The sequence below is a fragment of the Melozone crissalis genome, unplaced genomic scaffold (assembly GCF_028551555.1).
Source record: "Melozone crissalis strain CALT ecotype California unplaced genomic scaffold, PUWL_Pcris_2 ptg000016l_1, whole genome shotgun sequence".
In the NCBI taxonomy this organism is placed as follows: domain Eukaryota; kingdom Metazoa; phylum Chordata; class Aves; order Passeriformes; family Passerellidae; genus Melozone; species Melozone crissalis.
The window spans coordinates 57,773,712-57,793,632 of NW_026535794.1; the positions used below are offsets into that span (position 1 = coordinate 57,773,712).

Sequence of the window (19,921 nt, forward strand, 5' to 3'; positions counted from 1 at the left end):
CAGAAAATGAAGATACTAGAAAGTACTTTTCTCTGTAAAACAGTTTTAACTGTACTATTAAGTCATTTCCACATTAATTCGATCTATGAGTGAGTATTATTGTAACTGAATTTGGCTTGAAAAGTGTGTGTGATTTAATCCCAGTCTGCTGAAGCTCAGCTCTGAATAGGTCTATGTCACTGGACTTTAAGAGGTAGTAAAATAGCTCTAAGGAGTTTTTTTAGCTATTATGGAAAATTTCAGTATTTTTACATAAATGAATTGAAACTACCGTAATGTATATCTAGATGTTAAGGTTAATCAGTATTTTCCATTTGAAATTGTACACTTAATGAAACACACCTTTCTCACACTGTTTAAAGTTGTTCATGAAAAACCCTATGTTAAATGGTGCTTTGAGCAAGAAAAGAATAGTACAACAAGCCTACACAAGCCACAAAACAACGATCAGCTTCAAAATATTGTATTCAATTCATTTTTTATTATATGGTTAATGGATCCATTGTGGTGATCACAAATTAAAAAGATATTAATTCAGATATGAAAAAACATGAAAAGTGAAAATTAAATTAAGAATAAAACACCAACTGCAGTGAGTATTTCAAGATTATTTTCTGTCATCATCTACACAAAACTGGAATTGAAGTTTTTTTTATTATAGAGACAATCATGAGAAACTATTTTGAGTGAAATGAAATAACTTTACCTAAAACAAGTTGTGTGTCTTTTATTGAAATAAAATTTCCTTTGGAATTCTTAGGGAGGAAGTGCTTGTCCCTTTTTGGACCTTCATGGCAAAGTAATTCACATTTATTTTCAGTCAATGGACCTTGTTTATATGCTACCTACATGTTGTTTTGCTTTTTGGGTTTAATGTTAAAGTCAGCAAATCACATAAAACGTCTAGTGGGAAATCCTGCCAGCTTGCAGAGAAAAACGTACCACATGAAAAAATAATACACCAGATCTACAGACAGGCTGATTGCGTGAGAAGAACCCGTCTCTATTTTTGCTCATATTTATTGTAAAAAAGGGGTATAAGGAGGGCCAAAAGGACTCATAATTTTTTTAACATATGTAGGGATCGTATATTCAGCCGAGACTTGCTTTTGGGCAAATATTCCAGCGGTTATGAAGCTGAGTACTAATATTGAAGCATAGAAGCAGTGAGCAATTTGTCCCTAAAATACTGTGATTTTAAAAACATCCCCAAACAAAACCCAACCGGGTTACTGCCTGTGCATTCAATAATGAATCCATCATCATTCAGCAAATTAGAGAGGGGAAAGCCCAGTTAGAACTCAAACTGGCAACTTCTGTGAAGGACAGTAAAAATATTTTTATAAATACATGAATGGCAAAAGGAAGGGCAAGGACAACCTCCATTCTCTATAAGATGTGGGAGGGAATTTAGTGATTGAAGATGAGGAAAAGGCAGAGGTTCTGAACACCTTCTCTGCCTCAGTTTTTAAGAAAGAGACAGATTGTCCTCAGGAAACTGTCCTCCTGAGCTGCTAGATGGTGTCAGGGAGCAGAATAGCCCCCCTGTTATCCAGGAGGAGGCAGTCAGAACCTGCTGAGCAACTTAGATGCTCACAAATATATGGGACCAGATGGAATCCATCCCAGGGTGATGAGGGAGCTGACAGATGAGCTTGCAAAGCTACTTTCCATCATTTACCAGCAGTCCTGGCTCACTGGCTAATGTGATGCCCATCCACAAGAAGGGCCAGAAGGAGGATCTGGGAAACTACAGGCCAGTCAGCCTGACCCCAGTACCTGACAGGGTTATGGAGCAGATCATCTTGAGTGCCATCACATGGCATCTACAGGATGGCCAGGGAATCAGACCCAGCCAGCATGGGTTTAGGAGTGCTTGACCAACCTGCTGCCCTTTTATGACCAGCTGACCAGCCTGGTGGATGCAGGAAAGGCTGTAGGTGTAGTCTACCTGAATTTCAGCAAAGCCTTTGACACTGTCTCCCACAGCATATTACTGGAAAAGCTGGCCACCATGGCTTGGGCAGGTGCACCCTTCACCACGTTTAAGAACTGGCTGGATGGCCAGGCCCAGAGAAGATGGTGAATGGTGCTGCATCCAGTTGGCAGCCAGTCACCAGTGGGGTCAGTGCTGGGCCCAGTCCTGTCTAATATCTTCATTGATGATCTGGATGAGGGGATTGAGTCCACTGTCAGTAAATTTGCAGATAACACCAAGCTGGGAGCATGTGTCGATCTGTTGGAGGAAAGAAGGACTCTGCAAAGGGACCTGGACAGACTGGATAGATGGGCTGAGTCCAATAACATGAAATTTAAGGAGTCCAAGTGTCAAGTCCTACCCTTTAGCCCCAACAATCCTCTGCAGCACTACAAGTTGGGAACAGAGTGGCTGAACAGTGCCAGGTGGAAAGGGACCTGTGGGAACTGGTCGACAACTGACTGAACATGAGCCAGCAGTGTGCCCACATGACAAAAAAAGGCCAATGGCATCCTGGCCTGTATCAGGAATAGTGTGGCCAGCAGGACCAGGGAAGTGATTCTTGCTCTGTACTTGGCACTGGTAAGGCTGCACCTTGAATGCTGTGTCCTGTTCTGGGCCCCTCAGTTTAGGAAGGATGTTAAGATTCTTGAATGTGTCCAGAGGAGTGCAATAAGGCTGGTGCAGGGCTTGGAACACAAGCCCTGTGAAGAATGGCTGAGGGAGCTGGTGTTGTTTAGCCTGGAACACAGGAGACTCAGGGGTAACCTCATGTATTTGTTTTGGTTGAGGGCAATTTTTGGAGAAAAGCTTATAAAGGGGTTTCTATTAGAAAGTAAATTTAAGGGGCTTCTCTTCTAAATGGTTTGGGAAAACAGGAAAAAGTTGTTTATTTAACAGGTAAAGTATTTACTAGTATAAAAAATGAATAATATTATACAATAAAACTTCTTGCTGCATTAAAAGAGATCATAAACTCAGACAGTCCCCTTTGTAGGCTGTAGCTCAGTTTACTTAGTCTCTAATTAGGTTTTCTAGTGTTGAAAGTGCTGTGGCTTAGGCCTTGCCTGGTGAGCTAGAGGTGTGAGTTGCCGGTGCTCTTCTGGGTGTATTAGTCTAGAGTGGGTTTAAATAGGTTTAAAGAAAAGAAAAACTACAGTTTAGGGTATTTTTTGCCTTAGTTAGCTAAAACTAACTAAAAGTAGAGATCTGTCTTGTCTGTTTTTCTGCAGACAACACAGTTCAGCAGTAGGAATGTGGAGGAGTGAGTGCAGTGTTTGAAAATAATTTTTTTGTTTCTTCTCTTTTCTTTGCTTTTGGAACTAGTTTTAAAGGTCTAAAACTTATTATCTAGTATAAATAGAATAGATGATTTAGGATATAAGTATTCTATAGCTGAGTCAGGACATTCTACCCTTTATATTGTTAGTTTGTTACTAAAATTATTATATATTCTAACTCCACAAATACATATATTATATATATAATATATAGCTATATATAGACAATAGTAGCAATATTTAGTAAATAGTGACATTTATTCATAGTTTTCACTTAACAATTAGATCTCTTTGAGGTATACATAGTGTTGTTTTATCTTTCAGTATGATTTACTATGTGCAACTTGGCAAAGCAAGTTGCTTTAGCAACTTGCAAAGATAACTTTACAAATGGTTTGCTTGTATTTGAGGTAGAATTGATTTAAATTGTCTTTTTAAACAAATTTTTGATATGTACTACTGGGACTTTGTCTCTACTGTATGCAAAGGCTCAGATTGGGTGGTGTTTGTTTGGCTGGTGGAATTTTGGATGTTAACTTATTAGGTGGTTTTTGTTAGATGTTGCTCTTTTTGAAAGATTTCTCACTTAATGTTTTTAAGGTAGTTTTTAACAGTTTATTGTATTTTTTTTATTTTGCTTGTAGCTGGTATATGGTAGGAGTTACTAAATGTTGTGTTCTCTAGTCTAGGTGTTGATAAGGTTTTTGAAATTAGTTTTGTTGTTTGATTTAATCTTTTTAAGGGTACAATGTTTCTATAGGATTTGGTTTTTTAAGGTTTAGGATGGTGTTTTGAATAGTGTGAGGTACAGGGTAGGTTTCTAACTATTTTGCAGTGGTTTTTATAATTGTGAGCACATAGGGCTTACTTTGGTGTGTGTGGGGTAGTGTAATGTAATTAACTGCCATAGCAGCGTAGATGGTGGGAGTGCCGTGACCTTTCTGAAGAAGCATCTTGATAACATCTCAGGGGCACAGGCACAATCCCAGCCAGTCAGCTCTCAAGGCAATGCAGAGAAAAGGCACTAGAGCACTGTGTGGCAATTCCACAGAGTGGAGGTCTTTATTAGAAGCAGGGGCCTCTGTGAAGGGAGCCAGGGACAGCACCTCTCTCTGGCAGGGCAAAAAGAGGAGTTTATATAGGAAAAGAGAGGGGCGGGGAGAAACTGGCAACAAAGAGGATAGAAGTAGCTTGGTGGGGTGACAGGGAGAGGACCAATGGGTTACAAGGAATCAACATATAACTTGCAAAAGATTTCGGCAGGGAGATTTTCTCACCTTGACTACAAGGTGTCTTGCTCAAGGGTTGGCTCTCCAGGGGATGGCACCAACCCCTTTGCTGGCCGATTCTTCGGCCCCCACAATTAATGTGTTAGGTTTCTCAATATATTTGGACTACTGCTTATTATATTATAGGGGTTTTATTCAGTTTCTTTGATGGTGGTATGTTACAGGGCTTGGAAGGGTTGCAGGGTGAAGAGAGAGGCGAGAATCTTGACCTCATGTTCAGAAGGCTGGATTTATTATTTTGTGATATATATACTACATTATAACTATACTAATAGGAATAGAGAGAAAGTTCTCAGCATGCTAGCTATGCTAAGAATAGAAAAGGAATCAATAACAAAGTTCTGTGTCCAGGCAGAAAGCAAGAACAGCTGTGCCGTGAGTGGTCAGTAAATCCAAACATTCACCCAAGACCAATCATGGACGCACCTGTTGCATTCCACAGCAGCAGATAACCATTGTTTACATTTTGTTGCTGAGGCCACAGCTTCTCAGAAAGGGGAAAAATCCTAAAGAAGGGATTTTTCACAAAAGATGTCTGTGACAGTGGTATATGTCTTTTAGACATGGATAACCTGAGAAGTATTGTTTATGGTTAGATTTACTCTTTGGTTTCATACCCATTTACAGGGAGCATTTTTATTTTGATAACTTGAGGTATTATGAGCCCATCTAACTAGGAATAATGTTTTTTGTGTTGTCAATTTAAGTTTATTTAGGTTTATTTTTGATACTTCTATTTTTGTAGCTTGATTTATTTGTTGATTGTTTTGGTGTTTTTTATTTGTTTTAGTTTTGGGGACATGGGTATTTATATGGTGAACTTCTATAGGTAGTTTCTCTACCTTAGTAGTGGTGTCTTTCTACTCATTAGCTTTTTTTCTATGCTGTTAATTAGTACAGTACACTACTCTTTATAGAGTACTGGCTGTTATTTATGAATTTAGAGATACAGTATGTGTAGAGATACAGTTTTGGTTACTTTTTTAGTAATGTTTAGGGTTAGGTGAATGGTTTTGAGTTTAGTGAGTTGGCTTGATTTACTTTTTTCTTTAGGAGCTTTTTGATTTGTTATGTGAGGTTGTTTTCTATTTTCGTTTTATTTCTATAATGTGGTAAGAACTATCAGTAAAAAGAGCATAATGTGGGGGTTTTGTTGGTCGTTGATTGAATGGTACAGTTTTTTAGTATGTATTGTTTCTTGAGGTTTTTTGCCAGAGAGGCTAAAGTTTTTATTTTTAGGTAAATTTGTAACGATTTCTAAAATTTTAGGGTGATTTAGGTTTTTAATATGCGTGTGTTGTGTGATGAGGGTAATCTACTTGTTTTATGTCGTATTGGTGGTATGCTGGGTAGAGGGAATTTTTGTTTTGAATATTTACTTTAGCATTGGTAGTTGGGGTGTCAGGAGGAGTTGTACTTCAGTGTTTATTACTTTTAAGGTGGTTTGAATTTTTTTATAGGTTCCCTTTTTGGGTTTTTTTTTTTTTTTTTTTTTGAAGTGTAGTTTGTTTTCGATTTTCTGTAGTTTTGATTTTAAAATCATAGTGGTTGGTTTTGAGTTTTATTAGGTATTTTTTGTTAAGGGCCTTAGGATAGATTATGGTTTTGGTTGTAGAGTAGAGTATGTTTTTACATTTGGTTTTGTTTTGTTTGGGTTAAGGGTTATTGTATGAGTGATTTTTTGTTTGTTTTGGGTAAAGGTTTGTTGTCGTTTAAGGCTCTATTGGAAAGTGGGGTTTTTTTTGTGGGTGATTAGGTAGAGAGGGTTTACAATTTGGTTGTATTCAGGAATATGTATTCTTTAAAAGTTTACGGTGCTTAAGAAAGTTTGTGGTTTTTGCTTGTTCGTTGGTGGAGATGTGATTTTGTTGATGATATTGGTGGGAATCTGACGTTGTTGTCTTGTTATTTTGTTTTTAGGAACTATCTTTTGAGTAGGTTTCAACTTTTATTTTTTGGATGGTGAAATTGGCTTTTAGGAGAATTTGGATTATTTTCTCTCCTTTTTTAAACACTTTTGTTGTTGTGTTTTCTCACAAAATGATGTTATCAATGTATTGTAGATGTTTTGGAGCTTTACTTTTTTTTAGTGTAGCTTGGATTATTCTATGGTGGATGATGGGGTTGTGTTTCCACTCCTTGGGCAGTCAGTTTAGGCATATTGTATGTCTTTCTGGTCGAAAGTAAACTGAGGCTTGTATTTTGTTGCTAAAGGAATGGAGAAAAATACATTAGTAATGTTAATAGTGATGTACCGCTTTGCTGCCTTGGACTTTAGTTTGAATTGGAGTTTTAATATGTTTGGTACAGTAGCTCTTAAAGGTGGAGTTATTTCATTTAAGGCACAATAGTTTACAGTCAATCTATTTTCTTTCAGATTTTTGTATAGACTACATGTGGCTGTGCAAGGATGAGTGGTTTTTGTTGACTACTCTTTGGATTTTTAGTTTACAGATTATTTTGTGGATGGGGATTACAGTATTTTAAGTTGTTCTGTACTGTTGGTGGTGTATTGTTGAAGTGGCAATTGGTATTCGTTGCTCTTCTGCTTTCAGGAGTCTTATTGAAGATGGTTCTGATAGTCTAGGTAAGGAGTTTAATTGCTTGATATCTTTTGTATTTATAGCTGTTATCTTAAATGCTCACTTGAGTCTCTTTGGGTCTTTGAAATACTTATTTCATAGGAAGTCTCTACCCAAAATGCATGGCGCTTTTGGGCTGGTTACAATAGGGTGTTTCTTTTATTTATTTCTAGTCAGGTTCACTTTAGCTTCTATTAAAGTTAAATTTTGTGATCCTCCAATCACATTAGCAATAGAAACAGATTCTGCCCCCGCAGGTTTTGATGGGATTAATGTGCGTGGTGCACTACTGTTTACTAAGGCTTCATATTTTTGTGGTTTTGATATGTTAGGCTAATGAATCTACACAGTCTAAAACCCACAGTTTTTCCTTACCTCTCCCTGGCTAGAGGCAGGGCTTCTCTAAGCTTGGTTTTTTCCCCCAGACATATATTTTGGAGGTCCTTTGAGGGGATCAGACGTTGTCATTATCATAATACATGGCAGTTTGGTTATGGGTTATTTGAGCTGCTTTTTTTTTGGTGGAATTTTTCTCTGAGATTTGCTGTTTTTTAATTCACACACCCATTGTGTTAAAGTAGCAGTAGATTTTCTATCTTATCTCTTTATGTTTTCTTTACAATTACACAGGAAGAACTACAGCTCAGCTCATGAGGTGTACCTTCTCTCCCCATCTGCGGGATGTTTACTTGTGGTACTAGAACCTCTGATCTGTATTGTTGAGATTTGGAGAAGGTCTTTTTTAATCTCCTTTCTGAGTTTTTTGTGATTTTATTTTATCTTTTGATTTCTACATATGTCTTTTTAAAGCGGTGATTCTTGTATGTGTTGGATTATGTACGGTATTTGCATGTTTGGAGCTTCTTCACCATATTAAGTACGGTCTCCTCCCTGTCATCCCACTTCATTATTGCTAAAGCAGAAGTGTATCTTTGTGGTCTAAGTCATATAAGTTTTCGCAACACCACAGATGTATAGGTACTAAGTCTGGATTTACAGTATCTAGGTTATTTAAGAAGACAGTATCTGCTACTGCCATTTCTCTCAAGCGTGGAATCTCTTGTTTTATGGTCTTCTATTAGGTTTGTTGTATATAGAGATTGTCAGCACACAGATGTCTTTGTCACACACTTCTCAGGATCTGTGCCCGAGACTGTGAGAGTCAGCTCCCTTCATTATTCTTTGGTTGATAACTGGATTATGTGACAGGGATCCCAAATGCCTCACTTCAGTACCATCCAGAATTGTAGCCTTGCCTGCAGCATCTCAAAGATGGACTAACTAACTAATTATAGATTTATCAGGTCGTTGAATGTAATTATTTCTTAGGTTATGAAGGTCTTATAGGGAAAAGGACTCAAGAGTGACCTCTCTGACTTTGTTTTTGGTTTTGAGGATCTTTTCTTTGGATCATCATTTTCTACTGGTTGATTGGTTTTAAATGTGTGTTTTCCGCCTGTCATGGCAGGAGCAACAGGTATTGGTTGAGGCTTATTGTTTGGTTTAGATGCGAGCTTAGGCTCACTGTCTGGTTTAGCTACAACCTGAGTAGCTGGGGTGTTGCCTGTAGTCTGAGTGACTGGGGTAGTTGTTGATTTATCTCTTTGCTCTTCTGCCTCTATCTGTTGCCTTACAGTATCTAGCAGTGTGTGGCTTAGGCCAGGGCCCAGTTTATTGCAATGATCTTTTTCTCTTTAGAGTCATCATGACAGTTTTAGATATTTCCATTCTTCATCTGGGTTCTGAATTTGTTCATGTGAAAATTCCCAGGCTGGAGGATCAGAAAATTCCTTCAGGGCTGGACTCATTCTCTCTCCTTGTCCACAACACTCAGGATTTTCTACACCTGGGTCTATTTCTGGGTCAGGGGTCTCATCAGTTCTTCTGGACATCTCAGCCCTCACTCTAGACAAGCTGTAAACTATATAGAGGAACTTCATTAGATTAAATATTAAGGTGGTTTCTTTAACATTTAGGGGAAATTGAATATTCTTAAAAAGTGACTTAAGAGATTCGAAGGAATAAAAAGGAAAGGCTGAAAAGCCTCATCCCCTGCTCCTCCTCTAACAAACTGGGTGCAATTACTAATAAACCCCTAAAACATGTTATTGGAACTAGGATGCAGCGTAGGATGAATAAACCATAAACCATACTTATCTTGACCAGAATCTGGTACCTTTGTGTTGTTATAGAGCACGACACAGTACAAAGTACCACAACTGCATCAGAAGGGTTCAAGAGAGATTTATTACAGCAACATGTTGCTTTTATACTTTTTCAAGATATTTACATTCTTCCAAAATACACATTCACTGCTCATTGGTTATAGGAAAGAAACAAAGTTCTCAGTGGGTGACCAAGGAGCCACGTCATCCTTTGAGCCAGCTAGAGTCTGTATCTCTTAATTTTCTCTCCTTCATCACGTCTCCATGGTGACAACCTTGGTGTCTTCCTCAGGAGAGATATGGGGCTTTCCTTTATCTTCAGGAGGCCTTTGCTGGCTCACAAAAACAGCACAGAATGTCTCTCCTACACTTTTGTAAACTCTGTATAAATCATTATTACAGAGGTTAGCAAAATAGCTATTCTGTGTTCCTGTACTGTAAAAACTATGTGTTAGGGAGAATATTGGCGTTCTTTTTGGATAAGAAAATAATCCTAGGGACCAGAAAGGTATTAAAACCTCAAGAAAACTAAGGGATCAGAAATACATGAAGACCTCCACCCTGAGAGACATTATGAATTTCAGCAACATGGTTACTGACTGCTTTATCACAATATAGAGTAAGTACAACTAAAATGTAATAGTACAGGATTCTTCCACTTTCTGGAGCCCCACATTGAGTGTTAATAACTGTATTTGTCTTGGTTTAGGGTAAGGCAATTGGGCAATTTTGGGAGAAAAACCCCTAAAGGTGTTTCATCTAGAAAGCAAATTCAAGTGGCCCCTCCCCCACCTGGTTCAGGAAAAAATTTCTTTGGAGAAAAGTGGAAAAAGCTGTTTACTTAACAGGCAAAGCATTCACTAGTACAAAAAATGAACAATATTAAACAATAAAACTTCTTGCCACTTCAAAAGAAATTACAAACTCCAAGAAGTCCCCTTCGTGGGCTGTAGCTTGGCTCACTCAGTCTCTTATCAGTCCCTCCAGCACTAGAAATGCCACTGGCCAGGCCCGGCCTGGTGGGCCACAGGTGTGAGCTGCCGGTGCTCCTCTAGGTGTTCCGTCCAGAGCAGGTTTAAACAGGTCCAAAGAAAAGACAAACCACAGTCCAGGGAACTTCACTGCCTCAGCTAGTTAAAACTAACTAAAAGCAAAGGAGAACTCTGTCCTGCAGTCTGTCCATCCGCAGACAACATAGTCCAGTCACGGGCATATGGAGGAGTACAGTGTCTGAAAACAAACTGCACGCTTCTTCTCTCCCCTCCCTCGCTCTCAGAACAAGTCTTAAAGGTGCAAAGCTTATTATTCAGCATAATAGAACAGACGGTTGGAGATATAAGCATTATATTGCCAACCCAGGACACCTCATCACTCTCTACAACTTCCTGAAAGATGATTGTAGGATGATTGTAGTCAGGTGAGGGTCAATCTCTTCTCCCAGGCAACAACTGACAGAATGTGTGGACAGTCATAAGCTGCGCCAAGGTAAGTTTAGGTTAGATGTTAGAAATTCCTCACTGAAAGAGTGATTGCGTGCTAGAGTCATCTGCCCAGGGAGATGGTGGAGTCACCACCCCTGGACATGTTTAAAAAAGACTGGAGATGGCACTTAGTGGTTGATGAGGAGGTGTAAGGTCATAGGTTAACTAAATGATCTTAAAAGTCATTTCCAACCTAGTTCATTCTGTTATTCTGTGACCATCAAAAGCTTTTTGGAGACAGGCTTGTAACTGTATGTGAAGCCCCAGGAGACAAGTTGCGCCAAGTACTTGGCTTTCTCCTACTTGATGCTTAAACCATGTCAGAATTCATTCTATTCTAGTCAAAGTATGGCAACAAGATGCAGGTTTTATTTAGAAAACAGAGGCAATTCTCAGTAGCAAACATTTAGACATCTCTAGGATGATGTGGCAGCTGAAGGAATTTGAGCAATTTGAGACTAAAATTCAAAATAATCAAACTCCAGCCCATTTGCATAAATATCTATCTTATTTTCTTTCTAACTCCCATTACCTACCTATTTGTTTTATTACGCTTCAGAATGTTTTTTTCAAAATTTCAACTTAAATAGTCCAAAAAGTAATTTCATAATGTGAGTTGCATTAAATTGAATGCAATAGATGGGCTCAGAGCACCTGAAATCATTAGCATTTCATGGATTTCCTGAACAGTTAAACGAGTTTCAGAATTTTGCAAAACAAGACTTCAGCCTATTCAGGCCAGTAACAGTGTAATCGCAAACCCTGTCTCTGAAGAAATCCTTCTTGCTAATTTGTCCATCTTTTGAGAGTAGTCTCTGACTTTTCTTGAAGTGAAAAATTAGGTATAGAGGGAAGAATGTAAGCTAAATGGTGATACTCCAAAGTGTTTTAACCATGTAATTCCAGCTTCTTTATAACAAATCTTCAGGTATTCTGGACTGGTTTCCACTCATACATGCAGTTTCATTAATTTTACAGCATGTAATTTCATTAGTCATTTCAAACTGGAAAACTCACAACTGCTTTGGTCTTATTCTAGTGTCCAGATAAGAAATCCTTTTTGTTCAAAACAGGCAGGTGAAAGCAGAAGCTAGGACAGACCATACATCAGTATCAGAGGGTTTGATAAAATGACTAGAGATTAACTTTAAGCAGTCTAGAGTCCAACATTTTTTTATTTTATGAAGAAATAATTCACACTGAAAAATATTTCCTACTATATGTCGAGAGGCAAAATCATCCTGGAAAATACCCTAGTGGCGTACCACATAGCCTAGCCCAAAGATGCTACTTTTTGTAGAAACAAAGTTAAATAAAAGGCATGTATGTCCAAAATTTGTATTCCAGCAAGGGACTGAGTAAACAATCAAATAATTCTGCCAGTAGAACAAGTTAGGATTCAGACACTCTAAAAATAACTTCTAGTATGAAAGCAACTAAACAAGAAAAATAGATAAATATATTTTTTTCTTTAACAACTTATTCCAGTATCCTGTTCATCTACACATAGACAAAGTTACACTGCTCTCCAATATTTATGACAAGTTTCTTTTCTTGGAGTCAATACATATCAGGGATTTTTCAAGTATCAAATGATACTGTTATGAACTCAGAAGCCTATAGTCAGAATTACCCTTATAAATAAACTATTATAGATTTTTACTGTCTTCTGTATTTGAGTCAGGAGCACTGCTAGAGCTGAGTATTTTAATCTAACATGAATTTTGACTGTTAGCATTTTGTCTAGCCTTGTATTGTTGACAGTAATGTCTTAGCAGTTAAGACAGTTTTTCATGTTTTAGTTTAGGAATATGAGAAGGCATGGAGGAAGTGAAACCTTGAACATTTCCTGATACAGATAGTTTTGGACAAGCCACACACTCAATATTTGTGTGAGAACAAAAAAAAAGCAAAAATCTGCAAATGATGATAGAAACCTGTAAATCCCTGTTTTAATGGCTATTTTGAACAAAATGGGACTTTAGTATTTTGAACAAATATTGAGATGGATAAAGCATTCCATATACTGAAAATCACTATCCTTTATGGATATCAACATTTTATAGCTTTTTAAATATGGTAAATTTGACACTGTGTGTGGGAGTTACAAGTATTTTTTGATGAATGATGAGTGATTAGTACTTAACAGAAGCAAACACCTTCAGAGTATCAATTACAAAATTTTACTTATTCCAATGCAGTTTGATTAGGCAGGCAGTAGAGAGGGACAGAGAATTAAAATCAGTTATATGTTTCCAGTACACACAAAAATTTTTCTTACATAAGCAGAATATTTCTCATGAAAATGGTTTGAGGGTAGGTTGAATTTTTTTTTTCATTTGGTTTTAAATTAGTATAGTTTTATATTTTTTTGCTTGGAAAATTCTGATATTTCTCCTGTGAATCTCACATACTTCAAATGCCAGCGTTTTATACAAATTCTAAAGGAAATGGGTGTTTCTATTTGCTGTGAAGATTTTTGGGTTGCAATATTTTTGCACTGAAGCATCTGTGATTCTCTACTCACTTTGTTTCCTACTTTGTTTTTTTATTCGTTCTGTTTCCCATTTCCTTTAGTTTTCAGATTTATGATCCATACTTTCTTTTATTGTCAACCTGTGTTTTCTTTTGACTTCTTCCACTTGAGATATTTTGTACTCATTTTAGTGCAAGAAGGGTAAATGAAGGCTACACATAAAATCTTCAAAGGCTTCACAATCACCAAAATGTGCAGAGTCCCAGACATCATACAGTTTCAACCTGAGGCAAATTGGAAGCCTTCATGACAGACATCTGTAGCAATGCCTATTGTGCACAGATATCACCAATTCTATTAGATTATTTTTCATTGACTGAATTGTCTGTGGTAAGCTCACTGAGATCCAGAGTGCAAGCAGCTATAGCTGCAACTGAAATCAATGGCCAATTTGCTCTACACAGTTTCACCTCAGAGGAGAGAAACTCACAGAGGGCTAGGAGACTCCACTGGTAGTCATACTTAGAAGAGGCACAAAAATCACAATGCATATCAGCACCACAAAACTCTGTCAGAAGCTAGGTCCCATTACAATAAGAATCTGCATTAGCAAAGCTCACCCCCTTCACATGGGCACAACCACAGAGTGAAAATACAAATTTTCAATAGTTTTTTGAATCTACTTCCCAAGCCTCTAAAGCATACCAGAAACTTTTGGAGGGATGTCCAGAACTGCAATGTTATGGACAATTCATTCAGTGAAATTACCTCAACAGGCAATTTCCTGCTGCCCCCCAAAACAGTATTTATATAAGCTAGAAACACAGTTAACTCTGGGTTATTTAAAAGGTCAACAAGAACACAATAGTATTCATCTCTTTTATTATGAAAGATACAAAAACGGAGTGTAGTGAAGCTATCATTAAGAACATGAACTTTTTTTTAACCAACTCTCTATTTACATACACAAAATTCTCCAAGTGGAAAAAATATCAAATGTGAGACACATCAGAATACACCATATATACAAGTTTAGATATTTAGTATGTTACTCCATACATGATAGCTACAAAAAAAGTCAATTCCTACCTGTTTTCCACAAGTATTTTAAATTAAGTTTATAAGATAACCCAAGCAAAATGAAGCAGAATCTGGGGAATGCTCTGCTATCTGAATGGTTACTTTATAAAAATGGTAAAAAATAATAGAGCCAAGTTTTCAAGTCACGCTGAATATTCTGTCAAATAGTCCATACTCCAAACTGATGTAGGTAGAAAAATGAAACCTGTTACTGATTTTTATTGTCATCAAAACAGAAATATATCAGGAGTTCAAGATGCACTCATTTTCAGATCACTAATCAGCTACTAGGAAAAGCAAGTATTTTTGTTTATTTTATAAAAACTCTTCCTTCAAACAGAAAAGCCAAATAAAATACTTGACCTTGCTTTGTATGATCAGACATTCTTATTAAAAGCATGAAATACAAGAAGACACACCACTTGGTATGGTTTTTAACTGGAACCAACTACTGCTTAATTGGTAAGGCACTTTTTCCTTTAGATCAGTCCACTTCCCTACATTTTAGTATAGCTCCATTTCACACAGAGCGGTGATTTCAGCTATGCCATCTGTGATAGCAGAAGGGATGTTGTCATGAACTTTTGCTCTCCAGGTATGGATGGCCTCAACAATACCTTCTGGATTGCTTGAACCCAAGTCACATAGTGAATATACGGCTGCCAGCTGCACACCCCAAGGAATAGCTGCAAAAAGTTAACAAAAATCAGCTTCTAGAAACTTTTTGATAAGCAAAAATGTTTTAGGGAATCTTGAATCTATAGAAACTGTTATTCAAGAACTGAAAATAAAACACATCAACAGTTGTGATGTCTAACACCATAATGTAGAAAGATGACAACGTGCACACAAATTCTGTAACATCTCATTTTATACTAACGCTTTCCAGTTTTCTCAATTCAGCAACTTTTTAGTACTCAAAGGGCATACAGGAATTGAGAATCTAGTGACTTATAGTTAAGAGTAATCAGACTTAAGAAAGCAGTCAGGTTTACAGAGTCTGAAAAACAGACATACACTGCACACCATACACTACCAAGTTAGAACTTGAGATTGCAAGGAAGAGAAGTTATACAGGTGGTTCAAAACAGCTCCCAAACAATAACAAATGCTTCACTGCAAAATGTACTTAACATCCAGAGTAACTTAACAATGTGGATTTCTGCTGCTGTAACTGCCTTGTTTCATCTCATCAGTACCTTGAACTGTCCTTCTCCCAATACAACAATTTTATTAGTAAGCTTCACCATAAATTGCTCGGGTAAAAAATTAGTTATTGCTGCTCAAGTCAGAATCACCCTTCAAGTGATCTTAACATGATCACCCTTTAAGTGATCTCTAATGCAGCTGACAGGCTCTTACATGAAACAGTCCAATTCCAAGGTGTCTGAAACCATCTCACATTTTTTCTCTGTCTCAAACAGAAGGTAATACTGTTAATAGCTCATTAACTTTGTAACAGAAAGGGACTCAAACTGAAAACTGTTTGACCTGTTATACACTAATGAAAACTGCAAGAGCAGGCTGTTTTCCCATGTGTGCCTTAATTTATATTCTGGCATTGCAAAACTTCACATTGTGGATGTTACACTCAAGTTTCTCTAAAAGAACATTACCTTCCTCTTTTGCATGCTGTACAAACAGTCCAATTACTGAACTAATATTCTTCACTGCAGCAAGACAGCCTTCCTTCAAACCTATTTGTCCTAATCGACCTGAAAGGAAAAAAGTGTTACTACATATCTGACTATTTAGACAGTCAACTTCCCAGCTTTTATACTTCCCAACTGTCTGTCTGTTGAAGTATCAACAGAAAATGCAAATTTTAACTACAAAAAATTCCTGTTACCATGTTGTCTTGGGAACAACAGTTGTCTTATTCCTTGTGTAACTAAAGACCCCAAGGCATTTTTCATCAGATTGATTCAACCTCCTATAGGTTTAAAATTTTTTAGTGTAAAACTCAGAAAGAATGCAATTTTTAAAATAAACCCTGTCATATAGCCTACATACTGAAAATATTTATTGAAACTCAAATTATATATATTTACATCAAATGCCACCTAGATCCCAAGTAAATTAATCTAACTTAAATTTATTATGGTATTACATTGCATAAAAAAACCCGCATTTTATACATTTTGCTGGAAACTATATGGCATGAAGCTGTGTCATGGGAGGTTTAGGTTAGCTGTTAGAAAAATGTTCTTCACCCAGAGGTTTGTTAGGCACTGGAACAGGCTCCTCAGGGAACTGGTCACAGCACCAATCCTGTCTGATTTCAAGATGCATTAGGCATGTGGTGTGATTCCTGGGGCTGGCCTGTGCAGGGTAGGAGTTGGACTTCAATGATCCCAGTGGGTCCCTTCCAACTCGGGATTTCTATGATTCTCTATGTGGCTACAGATAATTTTATTTTAAATACATAAAACATGTTGGTATTTGTTATCATGAATCAATATGACATCTCTGAAAACTTAAGTACCTTCTTTCCACAGGCTGATAAACAGAAAATACCTGCATAAAGATCCAATAAAATTCAATAATACTTCAACCCCCTTTCCAGACAGGCCTGACACTTTCATAAAGACATACTTGTACAAAACAGAAGTTCAACCAAGAATTTAGATTACTTACCAATTAGCCTGAGTGTCAATGCTATAACACTATCACGAATTGATTGAGCAGTTTCATGCCCCTTTCTCTTCTTTATCCAGTTATCCATAGAAGGCCAAAGCACTTTGCTGTAAAAGAAAAATTAATTGGAAAATCTCATACTGCATGAAGGGGTAGTTATAGTATTCATACACAAATGACTCTTCTATTACTAACTTCACGCAGACTGACTTAACAAATGTATATGAAATCATGTTGCTTTCAAATGTCATGCTGATATGTTCTGTAAGTATCTTATATGAGTGAAAATTCAGTTTGTATGTTACCAGTAGGATATGATGCTTGTTTTTAAACCTAAAATGACCCAAAGTAAGACTTTTTTAATCCTTAAAATTATGCTGATAGACCTAGTTACGTATTACCAGCACAACTCAAGAGACAATCACCTTGATATGGCTTTAATCAAGACTACATATGTTTCACTGAAGCTAATTTGTATTAATTTTGAAAGTATTTCAACAAAAAAATCTTCTTTACTATCTGAAGGTATGGAATTTATATACAAGACGATGATTATAAGTATCACTTATTATATTATGTCACAGATAAACAAATGTCTCCTAAGTCATGTAACCTCTATATAGAAAATCAAGGCTGTCAGATCAGTGTAGCAGTCAAAATGGAGTCTTTCAAACAAGGTTAAGTATGGTAGCAGTCCATATCCTGGATTTTAGGTTCAAAGAAAATTTAAGACACTGACTCTAAGTATTATAATTATTTTAGAATTAAAATCAGACTGAAATCAAGATAATACATTAATGAGTATGGATATATTTCACTTCCAGCATGGAAGGAGTGTTATTTTCATATCAGAAATTCTACCTTCATTTTCTACTGTGGAGGAAGGGGAATTCAACAAGTAAGTTTAGAAGAAGATAATGACTTTGCTTCACTGACAGACAATCTCAAAATCTTATACAGCTATTTTGAAAGCAATTCTTTACTAGAATGGCTCTAACAGGGTTCTTGGGACAATACCATAACATACTACATTTCCTCATTGATCATTTCTCCTATCTTAAAATAATGCACACATACACAGTAATCTAGGTCTCATCAGGCTGAAACATCCTCATTTTCTAAATACCTATGCAACATTTTATTATGTTAAAAGCTAAGTCATAATGAATTTGGGAAACAAAAAAACACCACCAAAACAAACCTCAGAAAAAAACCACAAAGGAAAACATTTGAAAGTCATGATCACACAATACCACAATACCTTATAACATTATCATGTGTCCAATCCCACTTCATATGAGAGCAGAGTAAATCAACAGCAAATATATACTGCCAAGCATCTTCACTGAGATCTTCTCCATACTGCTCATGCAGGTGAAATTCTACTTTTGTACATGACTGCATTTCTAAAAGCAGGTTTGAGACCATAATACCAGCGTCTAAAGATGAACTCTGGAATTTTAGAAGGTAATTATCTTAATGCATAAAAAATTACCAGCCCAGAACCAAACTCTTTACAAATATTTGATACTGACTGTGTACAGCATCTTACACCATATATCCAACTTTTGGGTTGAATTAGCACAAACAAATACAGTACATAAACCAAAACCTTCAAGTACTAGGTATTTTTCCTGACACTTTTACTAAAAGGTGAGTTTGGGAAAAAATACCCAAACAAGAAAAAACACAGATCTCACACCCACTCTCTCATCTCCTCCTACAATTTGGGGATTTTTATTTCTCTCAATGCAGGTAAGAAGTGCTAGCATGGCTAGCTTCCTCCCTCCCCTCCCTTCCTCTTCTCTGTGGCAAGATGGAGAGGAGAGTTTGAGGCACAAAATATAAAGATCACAGGTTGAGAGAAGAACAATTTACTGGAAACAGCAATGAGATAAGAATACAAACAGTAATAACAATAAATACTAATGATGGAGGGTACAAAAGAGAGACCAACAATTCACATGGAAACAACAGTACACAACCTCTCCCTCCACCACACTATGCTGGCCTGGAAGGGACTCATTCTCCCTCGAAAATACTCCCTTCCCCACATCCCTGGTAATGATGTGAGGTGGTACAGAATTAATCTCCAAGTCCCAGCCATGCTCCCTTTTGGCAACTGCAAAAATTAACCCTGTTCTTGCCAGAACTAGGACAGCTATCAATCAATATGATTTTGTTCACTTGATATATACAAAATTATTTTATTTCCAGGAAGCAAGCCTGGCATTAATATGGAATTTTCAAATATATGGGGCCCTAGCCTTTAAACAGACACACAAGCCTGTTACACAAACTCCTTTAGAAGCAAAGCACCTCTGGCTTTCCATTTGCATGATATAAAATTGCTCCCAATTATTTCAATTTTCCTTTCTTGCAACATTCTTTTCAGGATGGTAATATGTGCCTGCTGAAAACTGATAGAAATTAAATGATTTGGCGAATGCTCAAAGGCTTGAAGTCAGCTCTCACTGATTATCCTTCTCCTGGTATCACTGGTTTTGTATTAATCACACCAACTGCTTATGTAATTGAGTTTTGTTGTGATAAACAAGTATTTACAGTATACCTTGCATAAAGATCATGAGTAAAAAGAAACTGGCTCATCTTGAAAATAACTGTAGTAACATATTACCTGTTACACAGAGAACTACAAAAGACAAAACAAATACATGTTTTAAAAAGCAACAATATAAAGCAAAAGAAAGAAATATCTCAAAGAACAGTTCCAAAGATGCAAAGAATTCCCTAGTCACACAATGCTCTAGTTAAACGTTTAAAAACAACCTTTACTTTTAATGTTCCATAGATGGGAAAACAAGTACAATAAAGTATTGTATTCTAGTGTTCTAGTAGGGTCTAGACAACTAGGGGAAAAATGCCTGAAATGTTCACACTCTTCATTAGAAAAGAAAGTTGCTTGATTTGATTCAGCCAGCAAAGTGACCAA

The 19,921-nt window shown here is 36.9% G+C and overlaps 1 protein-coding gene across 1 annotated transcript in view; it reads right to left on the reverse strand.

Annotated features, from left to right (window-relative positions):
- Positions 1 to 11,754: 11,754 nt before the first annotated feature.
- ICE1 (interactor of little elongation complex ELL subunit 1) overlaps positions 11,755 to 19,921 on the reverse strand; it is a 39,967-nt gene continuing 31,800 nt past the window's right edge. Inside the window, exons 16-19 of the mRNA XM_054273595.1 lie at positions 18,230 to 18,420; positions 16,969 to 17,075; positions 15,948 to 16,046; positions 11,755 to 15,017 (exon numbers count right to left, since the gene is read on the reverse strand). Coding sequence (XP_054129570.1) covers positions 14,836 to 15,017; positions 15,948 to 16,046; positions 16,969 to 17,075; positions 18,230 to 18,420 — 579 coding nt within the window. The 3' untranslated portion in view covers positions 11,755 to 14,835. The remainder of the gene's footprint in view (positions 15,018 to 15,947; positions 16,047 to 16,968; positions 17,076 to 18,229; positions 18,421 to 19,921) is intronic.